At 36.0% G+C, this 24,411-nt stretch overlaps 1 protein-coding gene across 1 annotated transcript; it reads left to right on the top strand.

Annotated features, from left to right (window-relative positions):
* Positions 1 to 1,273: 1,273 nt before the first annotated feature.
* ODF2L (outer dense fiber of sperm tails 2 like) lies at positions 1,274 to 23,830 on the top strand. The gene is made up of 15 exons (XM_049809389.1): positions 1,274 to 1,408; positions 1,892 to 2,024; positions 3,317 to 3,453; positions 4,994 to 5,056; positions 5,280 to 5,351; positions 7,139 to 7,255; positions 10,440 to 10,655; positions 11,952 to 12,061; positions 13,447 to 13,582; positions 14,147 to 14,257; positions 15,420 to 15,524; positions 18,956 to 19,041; positions 19,128 to 19,290; positions 20,186 to 20,311; positions 22,299 to 23,830. Exons 2-15 carry the CDS (start codon positions 1,904 to 1,906, stop codon positions 22,425 to 22,427), a joined length of 1,692 nt encoding a protein of 563 aa, XP_049665346.1. The 5' UTR covers positions 1,274 to 1,408; positions 1,892 to 1,903; the 3' UTR covers positions 22,428 to 23,830.
* The last annotated feature ends 581 nt before the right edge of the window (positions 23,831 to 24,411 follow it).

Below are 24,411 nucleotides of genomic sequence, written 5' to 3'. Positions count from 1 at the left end.
AAATTATGAGTTCTGTCTAAGATGACTATGAGACACCACAGCCACAGCTCATGAACTGCAGTGCTGAAGCAAAGGACTGACGGGGATGGTCCATTCACAATTCAAGGCTACGGGTCCTATAGAGAACAAATCATTAGGCCTTTTTGCACATGCAAAGACAAGATCTCCCTTGTAATTCAGGTACAAACAGGCACTCACTCCAGAATGGATTTGGAGTGATTTAATCTCCACTAGTATTAAAAAGATTGAAATTTAACCTTCAATCTGTTTTTATTATGGTGGACACATGGCTAGATAATATTCTCCAAAGAGTGTATAAAGGGAATAACTATTCTGTTTTCTGAAATTCCACTGCCAGCAAGAGAAGAAAATACAAACACATTGGCATGTTTACAGGTGATGCCGAAGGATATGTTTTATATTTTGATTATTTCCCCCAATGCCAAGATTTAAAAAAAAATACAAGTTGCTGACACTGCTATTTACTGAGCATACTAAAAAGTAACATTTCTATCAGTATGCATCTTTCTAAACAAAATGTGCAGATTATCATTATGTATGATCACATGTATCTACACATATGATCTATATGTATCTATACATATGATTGTATTCATACCACATGATCATTCTGGTTTGCACACTTAATTATCTGAAAGTGATCTTTCCCTACGTCTGTTGCGATCCCCTGGATATTCTATAAAGTGTCGCCTCAAGTGTCATTAGTGCTTTCTCATGCGATGCAAGAGCAATTGGTTTTTCATCAGAACGTGTTTATTTAAAAATATGTGGCTCTCCTACAATGTTTGAGAACCGTGTGGCCAAAAAAGCTTCACATACAGTCAGGTTACATGGGTTCTCACTGTTTAACCTCAGAAAAAAATATATTAATGGAAACACCCAGAAAGAAACCAGAGGATCCAAAGCTCCCCAGAGCTCTCCAACTTTCTTGTCCATCTCGCTCCGACAGCAACCTCCTGCGTGCGCACGACCACCACCCCGCCCGCACAAGTTACGCGGTGGTAATGGATACAGCCACTTCTTGACGCGCCTGGGAATCCTGACGGCTTGAGACTCTTTCTTTGGGGGACGGGGGCGATGCTGCTTCTCCAGGCCCGCGGAGGTCGCAGGCCCACGCTGCTCCGCAGAGCTGGGAGCGGCCCGCACAGCTGCCTCCCATACCCCCGTCTCCCCGGGCCTCCGCGGCCCGCACCGGCCCCCACCGGGGTCCTCCGGGGCACGTCCGCAGCCGCTGCGCCGCGGGCTAGGACGGGTCCCGGCCCCTGGCAGAAGGCTGGCTGCGGGGAGGGCGCCGCCGCCGCCTCCCGCCCGCCCGCCACCAGAGGAGCAGGCCGCGGCAACGGCTGGTTGCTGCGGCAACGGCTCCCGGCGGGCAGCGGCGGCGGCGGTGAGGGGGCGGCGGCGGCGGCGGTGAGGGGGCGGCGGTGAGGGGGGGTAGCTGCCCCGCGGGACACCTCGGGGGCAGGAGCGTTGGGCTAGGGGAGAGGGGACGGGGCCGGGGGTGAGGGCCGCTGTTGGGGGGCCCGCGCCCCCGCTCCTCACCCTCTGCGCCGGGGAGCGCGGGAGTGGGAAATGGCAGCTGGGAGCTTTATAAACGCCGTCCTTCGCGTGTATTCGGTTTTCTGCTGTTGAGGGGATCGCTTTCTGTGCACCAAACGTGTGAATTCTGTGATACTTAAGAGATTACAAGTTATGAATATGTGTGCAAGATTTCAGTTGCATTAACTGCATTCAATCCTGACGAGACTGGGGTTTACGTGGTCTGGTACACTGTGTTTTCTAGTGGGAATGACCAGGGATGCCGGTGATGTTTCAGTTACTGATTCACAGAACACCAATATATGTTAACATATATTGTCTTGCTGCACAGCGTTAAAACAAAATGTCATCATCATCGCAGTCATCCTCGTCTTTACCTGTATGTAGCGGTACTGCTCCTTTACTGGACTTGGATCTTCAGGAAAAGTTTCTTCTTCCTCATGCTACTGAGGCAAGTTCATTCTGTTCCTGTTAAGCTTGATTTTTTTCATTCTATTTACTCGGTTAACAAGATTCAAAACAGATATTTCAAAACATACTTCCTAGCTACAGATGGGAAGTAGCTGATATTTTAAAAAATGGGTAAGTGAGAGTGCTGGACATAAAAAATGGTATACTGAAACTATGGAAAAATTCTTATTTGTTGTTTTCTGCTTGCATCGATGGGCTAGGATAAATGAAACGCAATGTTTAATCTTCCAAGATGCTGTTTTCACTGGAAGTAATTAAATTCAAGAACTTAGTTTTGGTTATATAACAAAGAAAAAGCTGTAGAGACCTGCACTGTGTTACACAAGTTGAGGTCTGCCAGGAAATGTAAGCCTGTAATAAAAAGACACATAAATATATATATAAAAAAAAATTAGACGTTTGGAGTGTAGTTATTTGCGTTATGGCAACAATTGGAAGCAGAGCAGTCTACATTCTGATGTGTGAGGAAGTGATTTATTTCATTGGGGACTTCCAAAATTCTGTTACTCATTTTCTCAATTATGCTAAGGAGATACGGATATAGGAATATAAACTCTTAGTCTGACAAATCCTTTTGATGGCGATGCACCTGGCACAGGCTGAAAGCAGGAGAAATGCATCCTGGTGGGTGGAGAGGGCAAGACAATGAGCTTCTGAAAAATAATGAGTAGTCAGTGGAGCACTGAATAAACAGATAACTTTGTTCTTGGCGAGGACATCAATCATGCTGGAGTGCAAGGGCAGAGGCAGAAGAGAGGTGTTTGGAGAAGGGGTGAGGGTGACCGCAGGTTCCTGGTGCTTGACAAGGAAGCGGGGAAAATGGGAGGCATTAAGGTAGTAGGCACCGATACTTGGCTCTGGACTTGCCGTGACACAGGCAGCATCATGTTCCTGTGCAGCCCTGCCTGGTGAGGAGTTTTTGCAAACTGGGAGAAGAGAAAAGCCATTGCTGCTTCCAAATTGGAAGAACTCTGCTGTGAAACATAATGGTGTCTGAGCAGGACTTAGTTTCCACCTTCACTGGAGGTAAACTGTTTACCTTTGCCTTATAGGTTAGGTGTGTTCTGTGAGTGATCAGTTTGAGGGTACATCTTGTGATATCACAGGCTTTTACCCTTGTTGGAAGTCATAAATGAGAGATGTCTTTGATCTTTAAAATTTTTCCTCCATGATTCTCCCGAAGAGCTGACTTGTTTCATGTTGAATTAGCAAGATCAGTGTCCTAACCATGAGTGATACTAAATTGTTACACAATTATGAATGCTATTTCAGGGAAGTACGTAAGTGCTGCCTGGAGAAGCAGAAAAACTCTGTTCACCAGTTCAGCTGTATGAAAAGGATTATCACAGAACTACAAAAGCCATCCAAGATGGAAAATATTTTACTGATCTAAGCAAAGAATCTGACAGTCTAGAACACCAAGTAAGAAAATATGTAAGGCATAAACATAGAACCAATGCAAATACACATTTTTTACACAGGTCTTAAACTAACGTTTAGTCTTATTATCTTTAATAGACGTATTGGGACGATTTTTTTGTTATGTCCTGGGCACTAAGAAAGTTCCTGCAAAATTGGAAGGAATTTGGTGGGCTATGTATTTTAAAACAGGAGGTGGATCACAGTGAATTCCTGTTTAACAGTAGTGTCATATGGAACTCACACAGAAACCTGATGGACTGAAGAATGTAGATTTCTTTTAAAATTAAATGTGATTTGTCATTGCTGACTTTCTCAGCTTTCTTTTGGAAGCCATAAAGCTAACCTTTTGCAAGCTAACAGAGGTAGGTGTTTATTCTGGACTTTTTAATTTTAAGGGTAACCTTCCTGATTTTCAGGTTTTCATAGACATTGCTAGCTGTCTTACAGCATGAGGCCTTTTGTTGTTCATTAGAGAGGAAGTTTATAGAGAATTAACTGTGGGGACGACAATTCCCTGAGAATGGAATAATGGTATGAGTAATTTAGGTTTCCGGTCACTTCTCAGTTCTGGGAAGTCTTCTAAGCACTTCTGGTTTTGCTGATGAATTACTATGGGGTCACAAAACACCATTCCTGTTTATATATTATTTTTTTGCTGATAGCAAATCTGACTCAGTGTAGTCAGGAAAGGATAGGACTACTACTGAATACAATGTTTGTAAGTTTGCAGTGCATGTGGAGGTGGAAACATGGATGCAGAATTGGGGTCCATGTACTGACTTTACAGATAAACATGGGATCAAGGTTACAGAACATTCTGAGGAATTACATGCAGGCCAGGATAAGATAATGCTTTGCAAGGAGTTGCAGTAGAACTTCTGATGCCAAGGTTTCCACCCTGAGGCAATGGGTTTATGCTCTCACTAGTGAAATTAAAATGTTTAGGATTTACAACCTGCAAGTCCCACAAGTCTGTTTTTTTTAAATGGAAAGTTACCCAACTCCCAGAATCAGACGTTTTAAGATGAGAAGTTTAGCTGACAATATGATAGGCACATAAATTCTTTTGTATTTGTAGTAACAGTAAAAATGTAGGTTTACTTGTGTGATCTTCTAGCCTATGCTTTCTGGTTCAATCTTCAAATTCTCCTATCTAACTTAAGTTCTTGAAAGGCTTTAATACTTAATCTTTAAAATATTACAAGTTGTAAAAATGCTTTTACTATTTGACTGAATGTTTAAATAACACTTAAGTATTTATGGTATTTAGAGTCCTTTTAGCTAAAATAAATAAATTGGTGTGTGGAATGAGCCTAGTTTGTTTTCTTCAGCTATGAAGTTCTATGCGCAAAATAAATTGAATCTTTAGGGTTTAAACCACCAACTCTAAGTAGCTCATAAGTATGCAAGCTTTTACATTCATATGTACCAAATAAGAAAATGTAGCAAATTATATGTGCCAAATTCAAAACTGTTGAAAAATGCTACATCAATTATAATTGCAAGTAATTTTTTAATGTTTCCGGTTTCTCTCTTGCAGTTAAACAGTAAAAACATTGACACTTTGATGCAGAAGTTAAGCGAAAATGAAACCCAAAATACTGTAAGTAAATTAAAATTTCTGTCACTTTTGTTCTATGCTGTACATCTGAAAATGGCTACGTCTTGGGATCATACAATCTCAGGTGACAGTGGCAAAGTGGGAGCTTTTGTGTTTTATCATTACAAATTGTTTTACAGCTGAAATGTTCATCAGTATACATTACTGTTGCATTGTTGTGTACAAACATTAAAATAATTTCTTTGTTATTTTTTTTTCTATGAAGAATCTCAGGAGAAAAATACTTGAAAGGGAGAAACATGTTAAGGAACTTTTATCCAGGCTTCAGCTTGAAAAAGTGAGTGACCGGTTCTGTTGGAATGAATGTTTTCTCCCAATATACTAGATTCTTATTTATAAATTTTAAATTTTGAGAAGAGCAATTATTTCAAAGATCTATGGAAAAAAAAGGAAAATCCTTAAAGATGTTTCCTACAGAAATATCTTAAAACCGTTGAGACTGTATCCAAACCTACTGAGGATATAGGTTATCCTTAACACTGATGTCCCATGGTTCAGGGAGGGGCATACATCTAGACTAATGGCTTTTGGCTTCTCATTTACAGATTTGCAATAGTTCTGGAAAAAAATACTTATATTGAAGTAATATGGAGTAAACTAAACAGATTACTGTTCACAGTTAGTTTCCATGACTCTTTGAGCTCAATGAATAGGGAGAGGTAGTACTGACAGCAGAGCTAGTATCATCAAAGGGTGACAAGACCTCATGCATTCTTGGAGCCAAAAGAAGGGGCTCAGTGCAGAAACCAACATAGGAAGAGAAGAGTTATCTGTCCTGCATAAGAAGGTACTATGAAAGTTTCAAAATTATTTTACTGGTAGTTTAGCAATTTGTGTTACAGTACTCGTATACCTAAAGTGCACTTTATGTGTATACAATGCAGTGTGGTTCAGTGTTAGTGACGGACAGAGTAGGGTCAGTTAAACCTTTGAGGGGACAATGGTGTACTTTGATTTTTTTTAACTCCTTGGGGTTTGTTGAGAGCCATGGTTCTTTAAGAATTTTTCTTTGCTTAACCAAGAGAATATAATGCTTGGCTGCAGGATAAACTTAGCCAGCTAATAATAGAGGAGCGTGTGTGAGTGCCCCCTTTCACACCTGGCAGTTGGCACATCCTTGTCTTTATCTTGAAGTGAAGCAGCACTTTTTCATAGAAACGTCCTTTTGCTTGAGAGTAGAAATGCTGAACAGAAAAGCCTATAAAGATTCTGAAGACCACAATGCCATCAAACCTCAGCGTTGATGGCATCTGCGCAGCACGCTGTGCCCTGACTAGAGATCTATCTAACATTGAACAATTTGGTGTGCTCAGGATCTGAAGGGAGAAATAATTATCTATGCTATCCTTTTGTTCCTTCTTATGTTTTCTCCAATAAATGGCATTTTCATCAATGCCTGAGTCCGAGTCTGCCTATCTTACTGGTATCTGTAATGAACACTTGCACTGGTGCATTACAATGCTTTTCTAATCTATACTGATAATATGACTTCTTTCTACCTGTTTTCATTATTTCTTATGTAGAACAAGCCAAGGGAATCAAGTTGCAAGAAATTTCATAGAATCATCTGACCTCGGTTCTGGTGACATAAGCTGCCTCTTCCCTTATGCTTTTTTTTTGAGTTTGAATTAAATGTATCAATACTTGTAATAGCAGGTGGTGGTCTTTAGTATTTAATGAAGATCAGTTCAGGCCTAATTAGTTAGGGCAGAGCTGATCCATGTGGCTTAATTTTGGTCAACCTGCTAGCTAAATGCCTTTGCTTAGCCTGGATGTCTGAGTTTGTGCTTCCAGGCCTTGGTCATACTACTTCAAGAGTCAGATTAAATATGAGGCATCAATTTTACATACACTCTTTCAAGTTTGTGATTTCTGTTTAACGTTAATACCATTAGTAACAAGTTACTGCTTATGAATATAATTGTAGAGCATGTTTTATCTTTTCCAGCTTTTGAGGACATTCAAATGTCAGTTAGAAACTATGGCAAAGTAGAAGGAACATAGATAGCATCTTACAGCATATCTCCATAGACCAATAAATTTGTGTTTGTTTTTCTTTCTTAGGTCAATGTACAGAAAGGAGACCACCTGTCAAGATCAGTAAAGGCAGTACAAGCTCACCTGCAATGTCAGATTCAAAGAAAAGAAGTGGAAAATGATGAGTTAAAAGTGAAAATACAGGTCAGCATATTTTTACTTGTGTTTCAGTTTATTGAAAAAAATAGCAAATCCTTATTGTGGTCCGAGTTTAAATCAGGTGTGAGAGTTAAATCTTAAAGTATCACTTGAAATCAAACCCTTGGTAAAAGAAAAACCCCAAACAGTAAAAATCATTAGCATTTATATTTTGCACAGTCTGCATGACCACACTATCTTAATTGCAAGTTTGTTCTTTTTTCTTCTTTTCTTAGCTTGTGCATAGTAGTAGTTCTGCTGAAGAGCAGCTAAACACACAGAAGTATTTGCACTCACCTAACTGTGCTATCCAGATGATAGATACCGATCCTGAGGCAGTCTCCATGTAGTCCATAGAAGGAGATGGGCAAGTCCCCAAGATGAGTTTCTGTTGTAAAATAAGGGTAATGAATCACCACCTCTTTCTTTTTATTGACTGTGAAGGAATCAATAAAACTCTTAATACTGACTGAAAGAGGAACACTTAAGACTAGTATCTAACCTCACTTTGTTGAAGGTACGTGAAGTTATTTTCATTTCCTGCTCTAAAAAGCAAGAGGCATATTTGGGCATTTGCATCAGTTACTGGCTTTAGAACAAGGCAAGGAAGAGGTCATGAGTCAGAGGCTGGAGCTGGCCTCAGATTTCAGTATTTGAAATTTGTCAAGAACTTAAGCATGAATGAGAAAATGTTGGCTAAAAATAATGTATTTCTAATTTCCAAACTTTTTTTAGTAGCATGCCCTATTAATTGTATAATTTGAAGTTGTCAAGTAATCTATAGCAACTAAATTTCAAAAAAAGTCACATATGTCTATGTCTGTATAAATACCTCGTTTTCTTCTGAATAAAAATTACTTTCTTGTTCTACCTAGTACCATTATAGAATTCCTGTTCTACCTAGTGCCATTATAGAATTCCAATATTTTAATTACATAAAGTAACTTGATATACAGCTGTATCTTCATTCAGTCTTTATTTAGAAGTTTTGTTTGCTCTGCACAAAGTGCTGAAGTCAGTTGCTAGCTTAAATCCTGATGATGATTTTGGTAGTATCTGGACAAAAGCTTGTGAAAGCTCCGCATTACCTTTATGAAATTAATTCTTGTTTTCAATTTACCTCAGCCACTGAATAATGCCCAAAGCACTTACTCTTAGTGTAATTGTGACCTCCTGCGGTTGTAACAGGGGATAACAGCAGTTTACTTATATCAACAGTTGAAGTCTGTACATAGACTGATTTTCTATTTGCCCTGTTGATTGAAGGTGTTCTGCTGCTGTCCCCGCCAAATCACATCTTTGTTTATTAAATGCCCTATAAGCATCTATATATGAAAACTGCTTCCTGCATATTTGGGGGGTTTTGTCATTTCTGTTTTTTGAAGTAGTACTTTTCCTTTTTGGTGAGTACCAGTACCTGAGACCATCTTTTACTTGGAAAACCACATACATTTTGCATTGATTGTTGAAAAGTTTGGGGGCCATTAGCAGGACCTGTACTGATAGTTACCCTCTCATATACATAATATACATATTTTATAGCAACTGGCAAATCGTATCTTGAATAAGGCTGGTACATTAAAGTAGTCAGTAGGTAAATGGCATCTCATTCTGGTCTTTATTCATGTATAACATAATTAAGTGTCAGACCTAGACTCAAATGCAAGAAGTAAATGCATTAATCATTCTTATGATTAGGATATTTATTAATGACTTGAGCAATTTATTTACACTTCTAGCCTACTTACATTGCTGTAGTTTGGCAGAGAATAGTAAGCAATATGAATGGAACTTGCACTTGTCTTTGTGAAAGTAGTTGTCTACTGGTAGCTTGCTCATGTTTTTGATAAGCTGTAGCACCTTAAAAATAACTGCATGTGAGATTCTCTTTGAAGCAGAGTCTGATATTATTTTTATTGTATGTCATCATGTATTGTTTTAATGTCTGGTCTTTTTTTTCCATTCACATTTAAATAACAAGTGATATGTAGATGAAAAAATACAAAGGTCATGAAGTTAGAGAGGTCAGCTTCCTGGGTTGGATGGGATCAGTACACTGCCTTCATCTGAGTGATGTAAAAATCTAGTTAGTCAGTAATATTAACAGCAATAGAAAAGATAATACAATGGCAGTTGTAGATCCCAGCTCTCATCTCGATTGCATTGTACACATCTGATAATATAAGTAGATGCATTAAAAATACATTTAATGCAAATGTAGTTTTACATGTATTTAAATAAAAAATATATTTAATGCAAAGGTATTTTATTTCCTGAGTGCTACAAAACCAAGCACTCAGGAAATTATAAGTTGTCCTTACAATGTGTGATTTACGGCTGTAGTATAAGCTTTATCATAGCCTGTTTTAATTATCTTTAAACAATTGTCTGCTGTGGGCAAGGGAGCGCTTAATCTTTTCTTTTTGCGTTTTCTGTTTCACTATCCATTGAACACATAAAAAAATAGTTTCTTCACTAAACAATTCTGTTTCATTAAAAGAGTGAGGCCATTATATGCATTGGAAAAAGTCAGAGATCTTCCAAGAAAATAGTATGTTGTCATCTAGTCACAGACCATATCATAATACATATATTCAAGAAAAGACCCCGGCCTTTCCTAGCTTCTTGACTTAAACCCAAATCCAAGATCTTAACTTTCATATTCAAATTTTGTATGCAGTTATACTGATTTCCAGCCCTAGTTGTGTGCATGTTCACTATAGATTCAGAGCACAGACTACTACTACATCAGTGAATATCACTAGTAGTGTCATTAAGGTGATACTCTTTACAGAAATTAGTTGCTAGGGATGATGAAACCACTTTTATTTTCTTCCTCATAAATGTGTTTAACATCCATGCCATGCCTTCTACACTGAAATTCTGGATCCATTTCCAAAAGCACACAGTGATGGTTAGACTGCTGTCTTTCCCCCTACTCCTGCCTGATTCTGCACCTCCTCAACCTCTTCTCTTGATCATCTTTGTAATGAGTTTCCCAACATGTATTTTCTCTTGCCTACTGTTGTACGTATCTTGGCTATCTCTTTGTATCAACCACAAGATTTGAGATACAAAGATATTATGGAAACAGATTATAAATGTAATTGGTATTCTTGATTATGTTATGTCACAAAATGATCTGTAAGTTACAGAATTTTAAAAGAGTTGATCTTTAATTATGCTGCAGACTCTAGAAAAGAAAATAGCAGAGTGGAAACATCAAGTTGGTGAATACAAGCACCAGATGTTAGCCTTAAAGGAAACAAGTGAGCAAAAGAAGACTGCTCTGAAAAAAGTAATGAGATCCCAGAAACAAAGAGCACAACACTTTGAAGCAGCAGTGGAAAATTTAACCTCCAGAATAAGAGAACGTGTGAGTGACTACACTGTGAGCGACTACACTGTGAGCAATGTCATCCTGTATTGTTTTAAATTGAACAATTGACAGACTTTCACCTGTGGAAAATAGGAAAAGTTGGTTGGTCATGCTGTCTTTTTATCTCATTTATATTTTTGCTCCTTGGTTAAAGATAAAGTTTGCTGTAAGTGACATTCAAACTGTTACTACGTTCACTGCCTTTGTTTTGTTAAAATTTAGTGAATGTCTTAAGCCATGAGGTTGTACACTTCAAACTATAGTAAGAGGAGTCTTACTAGCTTTCAGTTACACCTCTCCTGTCTTCCTGTTAGACCTTTATGGATATACACTAACTCAGAAGTACAGTATACTAACTGAGAGTCCATGATTGGGGATTGAACTCTTTGTTTTCTTTATTTGTTGGTGTAGGACATCTCATATGGATACTAAGCTTTCTTTTTCCCAGCAGCTTGCTCTGAACCTTTTCAAAATCCAAGTACAAAACTTCCTTAATCCAAATTGTTCCTTAGATTCTTGCCCTGCATATCCCTACAGTATGTAAATGTTCAAAAAGGCCAGGTAGATCAGAACTGTGCTGAGATCTTTATTGCCTTATTTAGATTTCCTAATAAGAGTATGTTTTCATACTATTAGATGTGTTGCCATCATTTTTGATATGTCAGTATTAAAGATAAATTTTTCCAGTTAGTATACCAGGAGATGTTTAATAACTTTTTTTTTCTTTGATTTTTGTGAGAAGACAGTAGTGGATCTTTAAGCACACTTTGCAGTGCAGAGGGCTGGCAACTACTGAACTTTTGATGTTTTGTAGTCACACTGTTGTTTTCTTTCCCCATTGAAGACCCAGTGTACTTTCAAGATAGCATGTGTTGGTTAATTATCCATACTTCTTTGAGGGACTTTACCTAACTTTGCATTTCTTACCTAGCTATTATTTTTTATTCTTAAAATGTTTTGGCAGAAATTAATTTTTGTATTGATTTATGTAATTTATATATAGTAGACATATTGGAGACAAATATTTTTGTTATAAGAAAATATTTTCATCTTAAATTTTGAAATATTCTACAGTTGATATACAGTGCCAGTGTTTAACTGCATCCCTGACTTGAAAGTAAGTCTGTACTTAGACTTTAACTTTTTAAAATGTGGGTAGTTTTATTTATTTTCTTCTTTTGAGACAAGACAAAACTTACATTGCTTTGTACTAGGGAGATCCAGTAAATCCATCTTATATTAAATAGCTCTTGTGCTTAGAAAAATTTGTACAACTAGATGGCATTATTTTGTAACATTATTTGTAATTCCTGTATTCTCTAGGAAGTCGAACTGTCTGAGATACTGTCAGCTTCCGATGTCTGGAAAAACCAGCATGATAGAATGGTTGAAGGAAAGACAACATTAGAAATTCAAACAGAAGATCTTAAGAAGTAAGTTAAACTGTTGATCTGGGTTTTCTTCTGTAGTCACACAGTGTTGATATTTAGTAGTTTAGTACTCAGTGTTGACAATGTAAAAAAAGTCTATGTATTCATATTTTAAAATTTGGTGCAGAATTTAGAAGTTGGAAACTAGAACAAATTTAAGATTTTTAGCCTTCTTTCTGCTGCATTTCACAACTTTTTAAAAAACTTCATTCCCCCATACAAGTAAGGAACATCTTCGTTCCCCTGCATACTTCCAATTAGCCTGAACTTTCTAGTAGCTACTATGCTGCTTCCTGAGAACCACTTATTTAGTAACTGATTCAACCGCTTGTTAACCCTTGAGTGTTAACCCTTCTGTCTGCTGCAGTATAGAATAAGGTTCTTAGGCTTCTAGTTTCTACTTCAGACTAATGATGGCAAAATTATTTCAGTTCCACTAATGTCTCACCCCACTAGAGGACAGAGAAGGACTCCTCTCAGGTGAACATTTGAACAGTTTATTCTTGTAAGGAAAAGCAACACAAAATTGTCGAACCTTATTCAAACTATGTGGTCAAATCTTAATGCACATGAAGGATATGCCATTTTCTTTGGCAGACAATGACATATCCTTTTACCTTTTCTGTTGGTAGAAATATAGATTGTAATTCAAACAAGCAAAAGAAACTGGTAGGTGCCTTTTTATGCTAGGTCTAACACAGAATATTTATTTTACAAAGAACTTGATTCATGCTCAAATATGTAACAGCTCAAATTAATTTGGCTTGACTCTTTTGTTTTTGTTTCAGAAAATCTGACATTTCTGAAAATATTTTCAGCATATTTTAGAATTTAACAGGAGTGCAGGTACATGACATCAGTCCAGAAATCTGTCTAGCCTACTATTGGTCCAGTGTACATGAGGAGGCATCTAGGAAAGAATAAGAAAAGGGAAACAGCTATGAGACTTCCCTCAAGTACTCATTCTGCTTCCAGCTGGTTTTAATTCCTGTTGCTTTTAATAATGGAAAGTACCATTCCTAAATTAGCTATGGAATGTTCTTAATAGGACATTATCTGATAGACCCTATAAATTCAATATCGTTCAATTTTGTACAGTATGTATATGCATAATTGTCTTGGAAGTATGCTTGGGTGTTCTAGATAATGGATTTATTTATATTTGAGCTAGGACCACTTCCTTGGTGGACCACTCTTTTGGATAGTTTCTTATTTCAATAGATACTGCTTTCTTGGGATGCTTAAATGCATTCTCTTTTGTTTTGTTTTGTTTTGTTTTGTTTAAATAAGAACAGTGAAGGAGTATGTGTTAAGGTACAATTTAATTTGCATAGTGAGAGTTTTGGAAACCTTGTATATTATACAGAAGTTCTTGCATATCTAACAAGGCAGATCACAAGCCTTTTGGAAGACCTGAAAAGAAAGGAGGAATGGAGAAAAAACTCAGATGAGGAAATTATTGGAAAGCTAAATTGTGTTAAGTCTGAAAATGAAAAGATTTACCTTGAAAATGAAAAACTAAAGGTGAGATCATTATAAATCATTGTTGAATGGCTCTGTATTTCTGATACATTAATGAAATAACCACATTAATTCCCTTTGGGCCTTCTGTCTAGAGATCCCAAACGCGTAGAATAAATTTTGCCATCTTTTTTTTACAGTAAGTGAAAATGAGACATTGAAAATGTGTCAGAAATCTGTGGCAAAGCTAGGAACAGGGTTGTCTAATCATCTACGTGCTTAACCAGGATGCCATTTATTTTACTGTCAGTAGCTACAAAATTGCTTAACTAGAAATTGTTCTTTTATGTTTGTAAAACTTTCTTTCAAATTAAAGAACTGAGTTTAGCTCAATTATTAATTTCAATTTTTAAAGGGTGTACAGGTTTTGTATTGTGTTTATCCTATGAAGTAAGTGTTCTCATGAGCTGGCAAATGAACTGTGGGCTATTATTTTTGTTTGACAGGATAAATGATTGTGTGGGTCTTTTTAATGCCTGCAGGTCACTTGCTAGTACTATCATATTGTAGATTGTGCTATTTTAATAACACTCTTACAATTTTTATATATTCCATGTTTTAATCAAGGCTTCCCTTGCTACATTGGAAAACAATACCATTTCTGTTGAAAATGAGCTGCGAAATCTGCAAGAAAAGGCAAAGCTGCAGGAAAACCTTGTTGAACAGTATAAAAATCAGGTGACTAGCATATTTGAAATGTTCAAGTATGGTTTTTAAAGTTGTAAAGTTGTAAGCAGCTTTGAGGAAAAGATGAAGGTTTTGTTTGTAATAAAACAGATTTGTTGTCATAGTGATTATTATACTGTCTTAACGCTGAGGATGATAGAAGAGAATGCCATTACAAACCCTATCCAAGAGTAGTCTCCACACTAGTACACATAATCCTTACTGAATTGTGTGAAGCCCAGTTGAAGCTCATTGAAGCCAACAGAGCTAATTACTTACTTGCTTAGAAAAGATTTGCTTCCTAAAAAGCAAGTTGGCAACCCGGTAAACTATATTTAAAAAGTAAAATTTGAGTCTGATGTCTTTGGTGGACATATCCAATGATATTTAGCCTCTCCTTGGTCATATCTTTATTTCCTCATTCCTAAGAACAGTAAACCAGCATTCAGGTACTGTTGTAAGAGTCATCTTATTTAGTCATCTTATATCTGCAGTTCCACATTGAAAATACCAGCAAAACATATAAATCAGACTTAAAATGGGCTTTTTATCAATTCCTTTTTTGTACTTGGCTTTATTTACACAGAAGGCATTCTAGAACATTGATTCAAAGTTGTATATATTTCTGCTATAGTATAAACAGCATTTCCCTGACCATCTTCACTTACCTCTTTTTAAAATCATTGACAAAAGACATAACACAAAATCTAAGTACAGCCAGTGTGCCTTGTCTGTGGAATGCATCACCACAATTAAAGTTGCCAGCTTTAAGATGGGAGATGTAGTTCCAGGGAACACCCAGCCTTAAAGCAGTGAGTGGGATGAAATACCCTAGCTCGTAGCTGTGGTGACTCCAGATGGGAACTGTTGGTGATACTTGTTATGTAGGGAGAGAAGGGTAAGTCATGCTGCTGCTTCTGTAGCACAACGGTAGCTCATCCTCGATTGTTGAAAATGAGATTTTGATATCTGAGCGCTCTTCACCTGGTAACCCTTTTATATTTGCTGTGGTGAGTAGGATAACGAAAATAAATAACTTCATATAATGACAAATATTGAGATTCTATTTAGAAATCAAAGGTTTTCCTTTATGCTCCATACTGATGATTGTGTCTTTTCTATATTTAAAAGATACGCCTTGCAAATGTATGTGGAAAAATATATGTTGTCCTAGGTACAAAAATTACAAACAGCAGTAGAAGAATTGAAATCCAGATATGAAACAGTCTTAAATGAAAACAAAAGAATTACTGAAAACAAATGCTTAGAAGTAGATAAGGTAAGTTTTGCAGTAGTGAAGCATGTTTCCAAACAATTCTGTAGGACATTGATCTTTCCTACGTTATTGTGATCCACTTATTAGAAGTCAGAAGGTACTGGTTCTTTTTTTGTTTTCCATATATAGAATTGTTTTTAAATTCACTGAATGTTTTACTAACTCTTACTTGTGAGCTGGTGGGTTTTTTTGGATACTACACGATTGCAAACAGGTGAGAAATGGTTCTTAGAATAATGACTAAAGAGTTGGGCTGCTATTTTAGAATTCGAGAATTCTTTTATCACTTTTTAAAATGTGATATTAGTGTTCATGATTTTAAAACTAGGTCTCTCGACAGAACAGCTGTGAAAGTTGCATAGGGAAGCAAACCTACTGTAAGACTGCTTTGTTTGTTTTAACTAGCAGTTAAAACAGAGAATCCATACAGAGATAAGTTTTAAGTTTTTCAGCATATGGAGCTGAATACTGGAACACAGCGCATCCTTAAGCATCAGAAAACAGTAAAAAATTGGTAGGAAAATCACTTTCCTCAGTTCCACAGCTCATCAAAATACATATTCTTTTAAGTGTAAAGCTGAGGCAGGGACAGGTTTTCCATTGCCTGCAATGTTCTGGTTTAGAAAGCAGAATTAGTCCTCACAGAGAAGCATCTTAGATCGTTCATTTTATTTCATACTAACTTTATTTTTCCATGATTGAGTTGTATAATGGAGAAAAATATTTTCTGATCCCATAAATAATACTTGCACAACATTTTATGTGGCTTCAGATGGCATTAGGTGTTGCCCTCTTTTCAAATACTGCAATACTTGTATGGTCAGAATTTTTCCTGTAAGCTGCATAGTGTGTCTGTATGCCATCTCCCAAAATATATTGCAGTAAAAATAAAATCAAAATTTGCTGTTGCATGATGAACTGCTAACACTTGCATAATTTTGTGTATGTTCATTGTGAGTGTCACTGAGTCTTTAATGAAATGTAGTCAGAGGTGGAAATTTCTCGAATGATGAACTTGTAACTTTGTCAGTATTTTATAAATAGGCGATATGCAACTTGTGTAGAATTTCAGATTTATTACTTACATGGAAAGCCATTAAGTATTGCAACAATTAATTTATGGTTTTATACTTACATTTTTCTCCTGTGATGCTACTATGCAGGTGAGGGACAAAACAGAGGCTGAGTTAAAGGAGTTAGAACATGTTTGTGACTTGCTGAAAGCAGCTGAGGAAAAGCAGCAAGGATATCAGGAAAAGCTTATGTCCTGGGAAAGGATCCATGCACAGAAATGCAAAACCCTTAGGGAGCTGCAGGTTCAGGTGCTTAGAACATGCTGATTTTTAAAGATAAGTGAGAAAGTTATGTGGAAGAAAGTCTCTGGAACATTTTTTTCCTATTAACGTGTTGGACAGTTGTATAGTTTCCTTTGTTATTTGCTTCATAAATCAAAAGCTTCTTCTGTAGAAACAGCATAATGCAAATGAAACTATTGCCAACTGTATATATGTGAATTCAGTACATGACAAGCCTAGTTGCTTTTAGATTCTGTATCTTTTAAGTGAGTATATTCTTGATCCTCTTGAATACTTATGTCCAGAGATGTGTTGCAGAATTCTTCCCTGGAAATAAATGTGCAAGTCTAGTTATTGTTTGTGTCTAGTGGAATAATTTAATTCCACATTAGTTTTGTTTTTAATGACTGATTTATGAAGCAGACAATATTTACTCAGATAAATAGTCATAAATTTTATTGTTGATGATGTATAACTTTAACATTTTAATGATTACATTGTGTTGGCTGATAAAATATTTTTAAAAATATGCTTAATAGGATCATTTCTATTTTTAGTAGTATTTTAGCACTACTGCTCGTATTTTCTCTTAAGGCTGAATATGAATATTCCTCAGCTTTTTTTTCTGTCAATTTCAATGGCAGGGCTAAGCTTGGGGTTTTTTGTTGTTCTCTTTTCTCTCTTTTCTTTTTTTTTTTTTTTTTTGAAATGTGCTTTTGAGTTAGAAGAAAATACTCTGCTAGCACAATTGACAAAGGTGTTTAAATCAGCGGGGGGGGGGGGGGGGGGCTTAATCTTCTCCCTGCGTCAGTGGGAAAACTTCAGCGGAAACACGGAGAGTCTCTGTGTCCCTGTAGACTTTATATGCTTATAAAAAAAAATAGCTCTTGATTTTGTTTTAAATTTCTTGTCAAGATGATCTTTATAGCATTGAATTTTGTTCTTGTTTGTATCATTTTAAATACTCCTTCCAGGGATGCTCATAAGCTCATAAATCCATCTTTGCTTAGCAAAGTACGTAAGCAACAATTAATTTTGAGGTGCATATATAAAATGATGTATATAATTTTAGTCTTAACTACATGTTTTCCTGAATAAATGCAAAAAACCTCTTCAGTATAGTGAAGTAATTGGGAATATAATCACTAGGCTGGTGGAACAGCAGTTAAGTTTCAGCCTTAAATCTCGGTGATGTCCTTTAGAACTTCTGATCCTTGATCGTATGACCAGAATTTAGGAAAATTCCTTTTGAAGCAGCTGGACCATGTGTAGAAACCCTCTTCTGGGTTCAGCCAGACCAGGACATCAGTTTACTGCTCCTCTGCTGGAGATTTCTGTTACTACCAGTCTGCTAGCTGAACAGCCTGTAATTCACGTAAACAAAATCAACCAGATTAGCTCAAATTACTGGATGGAACCACTTGAGGTAGTCCAGTGAATGATGAAGGTTGCCCCTTAAATAATGGTGCCAGCAGGCTGGTGACGTGGCTATTTATTGCTAATCTGCTGTTGATGTATGGTAGCAAGAGCATTAATCTCATCACTACTGTTACGACATTTAAAAGAAAACATGTAAAAATTTGTCAGTCTGGATGCTGCGCAGGGGAAGACAGTTTGGCTGCTTGCTTTCTTCAGCTTCCGCTACTGATATACCTCTTTTTACGAACTTGATTGTCTTTTTTGATATTAACTACTTTCTGAAATTCCTTGCCAGTGCTACAGTGTTCTGTGATAACTGTATATATATGCAGTATTATTTTTATGCTTCCTTTGACTGTAGTGTGAGAGAACTTATTTTTGCTGGAATCTAAAGCTTAAGAGTCAAAGTTCACAAGGAGGTAGACCCAGCCAACTCCTAATACACAAGGCTGTGTGAGCAGCGTATGGGTTTTGTTAGGACTTCACTTTGTTACATACTGGGTTTTCAGTCTTAAAGAGTTCACACAACGTTTTAGTTTGCTACTTTGGCTGTATTTTATTTGTTTTAAATACAAGATAATGTTTACTTCAACATAATATGGCATTTACCTGAAATTACAGTTAAATTGTTTGATTGGATTTTAATAGGCAAGCTTACTTTACTCTGTTATGTCCTAAATATAGGTCTTTTCAACTAGAAACTAATTGTCATTTTCACAGGAGGAGGACAGTGTAACTTCTGTGGGTAGTCATTCCTTAGAAGAAGAAAACTGTAACATTCAGAAGAAATATGAAGATCTTAAAAGGTAACTTTTTAAAAATCTGACTGCAATTAATTCCTACACTTTTCTGCTATAGTGAACTATAATGCGTTAATCTGTTTTGCATAAAGGCAATTAGAAAAGATGCAATTTCAAAATGAAGAACTTGCTTGTCAACTCAAAAAAGAAGATGAGAGTCTTCAGTGCAGTAAATTGCAGCTTGAAGAGAAAATTGCAGAATATAATGGATTAACCAGACAACTGGAATCTGCTTTGGAAGAAGGGAGAAAAATGGTATTGATGATTTAATACATCTCTTGATCTTGTTTGCCATTTTCTATTTAAAAATAGCATTAAACCCAAATGTGCTTGAGAAGAAAAGATGGGACAAGATTATTTTGCACATAGGGAGCAATACTAAAAACTTACTGGGAATTTCTGCATGTTGAACTATAGATTACACAATTCAACTCCTTTGTAGTATTCAGATCCTATTGAAATTAATGACAAAGGTCAGTGGACCAACATTTCACTATAATTTTTTTGGTGGCAAATCAAAATGCTTTAAGCACCTAATACTAAATCCCACACATGTGGCAAAAGTTTCTGAACAAAAGCTTAATTTTGCCTTTTTCTTATTTTCTTTAATGGACAGCCCACAAGAACTTCAGTGTTGAAATCCTTCTCATTTTAGAGGAAGGCTTTGCACACTTTCAATACTAAGCAGAAATTTCTCATTTGTAGAAAGGATGCAAACAGTAAATCAAATGGAAGAGGAAATGTAGGAATTTAGATTACAGTGAATTATATTAGTTTAATCAGAAAATATTTATGAAGTTGTAATTTCTGTCTCAGATTAATCATCTAAATAAACTATCTGAATTTTCTCAGTACTGTGTGAGGATATTGATTTGGGTTTGAAAAAATAGCAAGTTTGGCTTAACTTAAAAATGAGTTACAAAAGTGTCTCCCTCCCAATAATATTACATTTTTTTCCAAATTGAAACTTCTTTCAAATTTAGCCAGAATATTTCCCATGTTAGTTTAATTTCTGTGCATGGGAAATAACTGAAGTATTAGATGACAGAATAGGAAGTAGAGCTATTAATGCTAAGGTATAAGAAAATAATTTCGTTTGGGCTTTAAGTGAAAGTAAACATACATAATTTCTCTCTCATTACTATTATAGGTAGCTGAAGAACTGGAAAAAATGTCATACAAAGAACAAGCCCTTCAGACAAAAATGCTAGCACTTGAAACTGAAGTGAGAGAGGGGCAAGAAGAGAAAAAACAACTCCTCTCCATATTTCACCATGTAAGTAAATAATACTGTTTATGACTTAAGAAATTACTTACCGCATCACCATTTACAGTAAAAATTCCTTTTACTGAAAAACACACTACTAATACAATTGATACACACTTTCAGGAACAGTAAATTAATTCAACTTGACAATATACTTTTGTCTGTTGACATTTCTAACAGACTTAACAGATGCCCAGTCTAACTAAATCACTAGAATAATACTGACTTTACATCTCTTACTCAATCCAGTTTTCCCAGCAAGGCAAAAATAAAAAAATATGTATGAAGATTAATCTGAGAGGGAAATTACAACATGTTCAGTAAGCATGCCTAGATTTGAATAAATGAGTAACAGTTCCATAATGACATAGTGGTATCTGGTATTTTTTTCCTGAGCTGATTACAAGAATCTGATATTACTTCAATTTGTGAAAAGCTTTCAGCTCACATAGCAATGTCCTACATAAATGTAGTTAGTGACAAAGGAGATACTCTGATTTTTCAAAGTGTCAAGCCTTTAAATGCCCAAGTTTTGATACGTTGATACTTACATATTCAGCAGAGCCACAGTCGAAGAAGGTATTTTGGATGAGTAATACTATCTGAAAACAAAACATTGTTTTATCTAAGCCAGAAAATTTCAGCACATTTTCTATTAATAAAATGTCAGACATCACTGAATTCCCTAGATTAGTGATGGCAAATCATTTGCTTTAATCAAAGTTTTGATACAGTTAGAGATCTGTCCTATGATCAGTGATAATAAGCTACAAAGCTATATAAAATAATTACAGAGGACACTAAAAATGTTTACTATCACTCTCCTAGACTTTCAAAAACAATATTCTGTATTCTGACTTGCAGTATTGAAGATTAAAATCAAGCCAACCTAAATGCAAACTCTATTCAAGATTTAAATAAGACATCAGAGATACTGCTCTGAATTCAGTATGCTTTAATTAATTTTTGTCTCTATCAAGTGTAACTTAACATCTGCATTTACCCTAAAACAAAAGTGTTCTTAAAATAAAATCAGGCATTGGCTAGTGTTTTATGCTACTTCAGATGTTTTTTCATAGGAATTTCTTACTATGTTAAAGTAAAATAGAAAATAAAGAAAATTTTCTTGTCTTTCATCCCAGAAAAACTCATAGGTATGTTTTCAAATGGTTTCCATTTGAAGCTTACAGGTAAAGTATAAATGTGAAAGATATGTCTGAGCGAACTGGTCTAAATTAATTACTTGCTTTTTATTCCAATTACATTTACATACAACTGAGAATGCATTACAGAAAATTATAAAATGGTCTTATTCCTGTTGTTGTAGTGAAACTGGAAACAAAATAGGACTGTGAAGGTAACTTTATTCAATTATTCATTCTAACCTGATTATTTTTTCCTAAGGCTGGATTTAAATCTGGTGACTATAATTCCATTTTAAAAAAATTAAATTTATTTTAACCAACTAGCATCTGAAATCTATAATAGGCATAAAAGGAAATACCTGAATATCGGTAGTATTTATATAACATATTATCTATGGTGTGCATCATTTATGGAACTAATGAGCAGGTAATATTGCTATCAATCATCTTTTTATATATTAGGAACTATAGGCATCAAAAATCATGTTGCATCAGAGATCAGTAACAGATGTTTCCTCGAAAAGTCAACATGGGAGAGAGTGTTAAGTCCATAATAGATTTAAGATGCTAGGAATCTTTCATGATAAAAATCCAGAAGGTTAGTTTTTATGTTCCCAGGCCTTTTTTGGATTATAAGCCTATTTAAACATGTTCAGTTGGGTCCTGACTAAACATAAATAAAGCTTCAATATTCTGAGGCCTTTGGGGGAACCTTCAGTTTTGTGGAGCCTCTGAAAACTTTTGCAGGTAAATAAGGCTTATAAAATTAGGTACTAGTTGTCTTACATTATAATTTTGATTGATTTGTATTTTATTTCTAAGTTGCATTGCACTTCACTTTTTTTCTTTAGAATGAAAAGCACCATGAAGTACGTTTGAAAGAGCTGGAGAACAGCCTTCAAGAGTCAGAGAACAAGAACCAGAGCATCCAGAATTATGTCCAGTTTTTGAAAGCTGCATACATAACAATGTTTGGCTGAATTCTTTAGATTATTTATTAATAAAGAAACTTTTCAAGATTTGGCTCTAAATCTTTTTGGAGGCAAGGCTGTTGAAGCCTTATAGTATTTTACAGGATTGCATACTCTGTTACTTCTTCCCTAGGAAAACTTGTGTTGTGGGCAAGGAAAAGCAGGTCAGTCATCACTGTATATCCTACTGGCTGGTCACATATGGAAAATTTGCCTGGTGTTACTGATACAAAGAATTGTATTATTCATGGAACAGAAGTGAAAAGGCAGACTGCATGATGGTAGTGACAGGTGTGTGTGGGGGGTATGCACACAAAGTTGTGAATTGGTCAGCAAATTTACCATGTGTTATGTCCTGTGCTGTAAAATCTTACCTGCGTCCTTTTAGTCCCTGGTAAATGCAGGTGATCACAGATTACCTTTCAGTTTGCATGGGGGAAGAAAACACCCATGGACTGGTTGCACAGTAATTTCCATATTTTAATTATTAATAATTATATCAGTCATTATACTTCTGTTACTGTAGAAGTCTAGTTGCCCAAGGTAATGATATCTCCTATTAAGACAGGCAAAAATTTAGAGACCATTAGGCTCCCTTCCTTTCTTTTCCCTGTAGCTTAGCACCAATATAGCACATGCTACCACACTGCATGAAATATTTGCAGCCACAAGGCTGTCCCATCCAGCCTTTTTTTCCCTACAGCCCATTGTGATCAGTACTATACTATAGTAATATTTAAAAAATATAAGTAGGAAAGTATTTTAGATACAGGCATATTTTAAGCTCTGACTGTCACCCTTTCATGGTGACTCAGCTTCAGTAAGGTATTTAGATATTTGGCTGTGTTTGAGTACAAGAGCTGCTGTTCACTGAAGTGAGTAAGACTGACTTATGCCTCAGGTTAAACACATGTAAACATTCAGCTGATACAGAACTAATACAAAACCACTTTTGATTGAGAAAGTAATTGTTTTTATAGATATATGCTGTGATAGGTTTTTTTTAAAAGTAGTACATTCAGATAAATCTATGTAATTTAGAATGTATATTTAATTTTTTTTTTTTTTTGAATGAAAACATAAGCTAATTCATGCATGGACAATACCTGTGTGTTAAATGTAGTATTTCAGTGTTAGTTATTTATAATGTGTAAAATGTTGATTTTTTTTTTTTCCATTTTTGCAAATGCTTAGCCATCCTAACAAATACTGATACGTGCTAATGATCTGCTTGTGTGCACTTTTTAAAAGCAGAATTATAATTTATTATATATGATGTGCTAGTAGCAAATATTTCTGTTAAATTTGGGGGTTTGTTGCATTACACGCATATACTTACAACCATACTTGTGTTCATCTAGTTCTGCTTGTGCTACTTATAAAATATCAAAAGCTTTTTGAACATCATCATGTATGAGGGAAAGATTTCAGAAATAAAGTGTTGAATCTAGTCCGTGACTGGTTTTTAAAAGGTTTTAAAAATTATATGCATTTCATTGATAAATGATACAAAGATGTAGAGTAACTGGATTTCAGCCTATCTTTTGCTATCCAGGTGTCCTGGTTTTGGCTGCAATAGAATCAGTGCTCTTCCTAGTAGCTGGTGTAGTGTTGTGTCTTGGATTCAGTATGAGAAGAATGTTGATAACACACTGATGTTTTCAGTTGTTGCTAAGTAGTGTTTAGACTAAGTCAAGGCTTTTTCAGCTTCTCACACCCAGCCAGCAGGAAGGCTGGAGGGGCACAAGAAGTTGGGAGGGGACACAGCCAGGGCAGCTGACCCAAACTGGCCAAAGGGGTATTCCAGACCATGGGACGTCATGCCCAGTATATAAACTAGGGAGAGTTGTCCAGGGAGGCAGATCGCTGCTTGGGAACTAACTGGGCATTGGACAGCAAGTGGTAAGCAATTGCATTGTGCATCACTTTTTCTGTATATTCCAATTATTTTATTAATATTATTGTAACATTATCATCATCATCATCATCATCA

The sequence above is a fragment of the Accipiter gentilis genome, chromosome 8 (assembly GCF_929443795.1).
Source record: "Accipiter gentilis chromosome 8, bAccGen1.1, whole genome shotgun sequence".
In the NCBI taxonomy this organism is placed as follows: domain Eukaryota; kingdom Metazoa; phylum Chordata; class Aves; order Accipitriformes; family Accipitridae; genus Astur; species Astur gentilis.
Note: the sequence above shows the minus strand (reverse complement) of the source record. Positions and strands in the feature narration are given on the sequence as shown.

Bases quoted from the DNA above. Each gene is read 5' to 3' on its own strand.
- ODF2L (XM_049809389.1), top strand. From the start codon at position 1,904: ATGTCATCATCATCGCAGTCATCCTCGTCTTTACCTGTATGTAGCGGT. The intron at 19,042-19,127 runs GTAACTTTTTAA...TTTTGCATAAAG, and splicing joins AAATATGAAGATCTTAAAAG to GCAATTAGAAAAGATGCAAT. The intron at 19,291-20,185 runs GTATTGATGATT...TTACTATTATAG, and splicing joins TGGAAGAAGGGAGAAAAATG to GTAGCTGAAGAACTGGAAAA.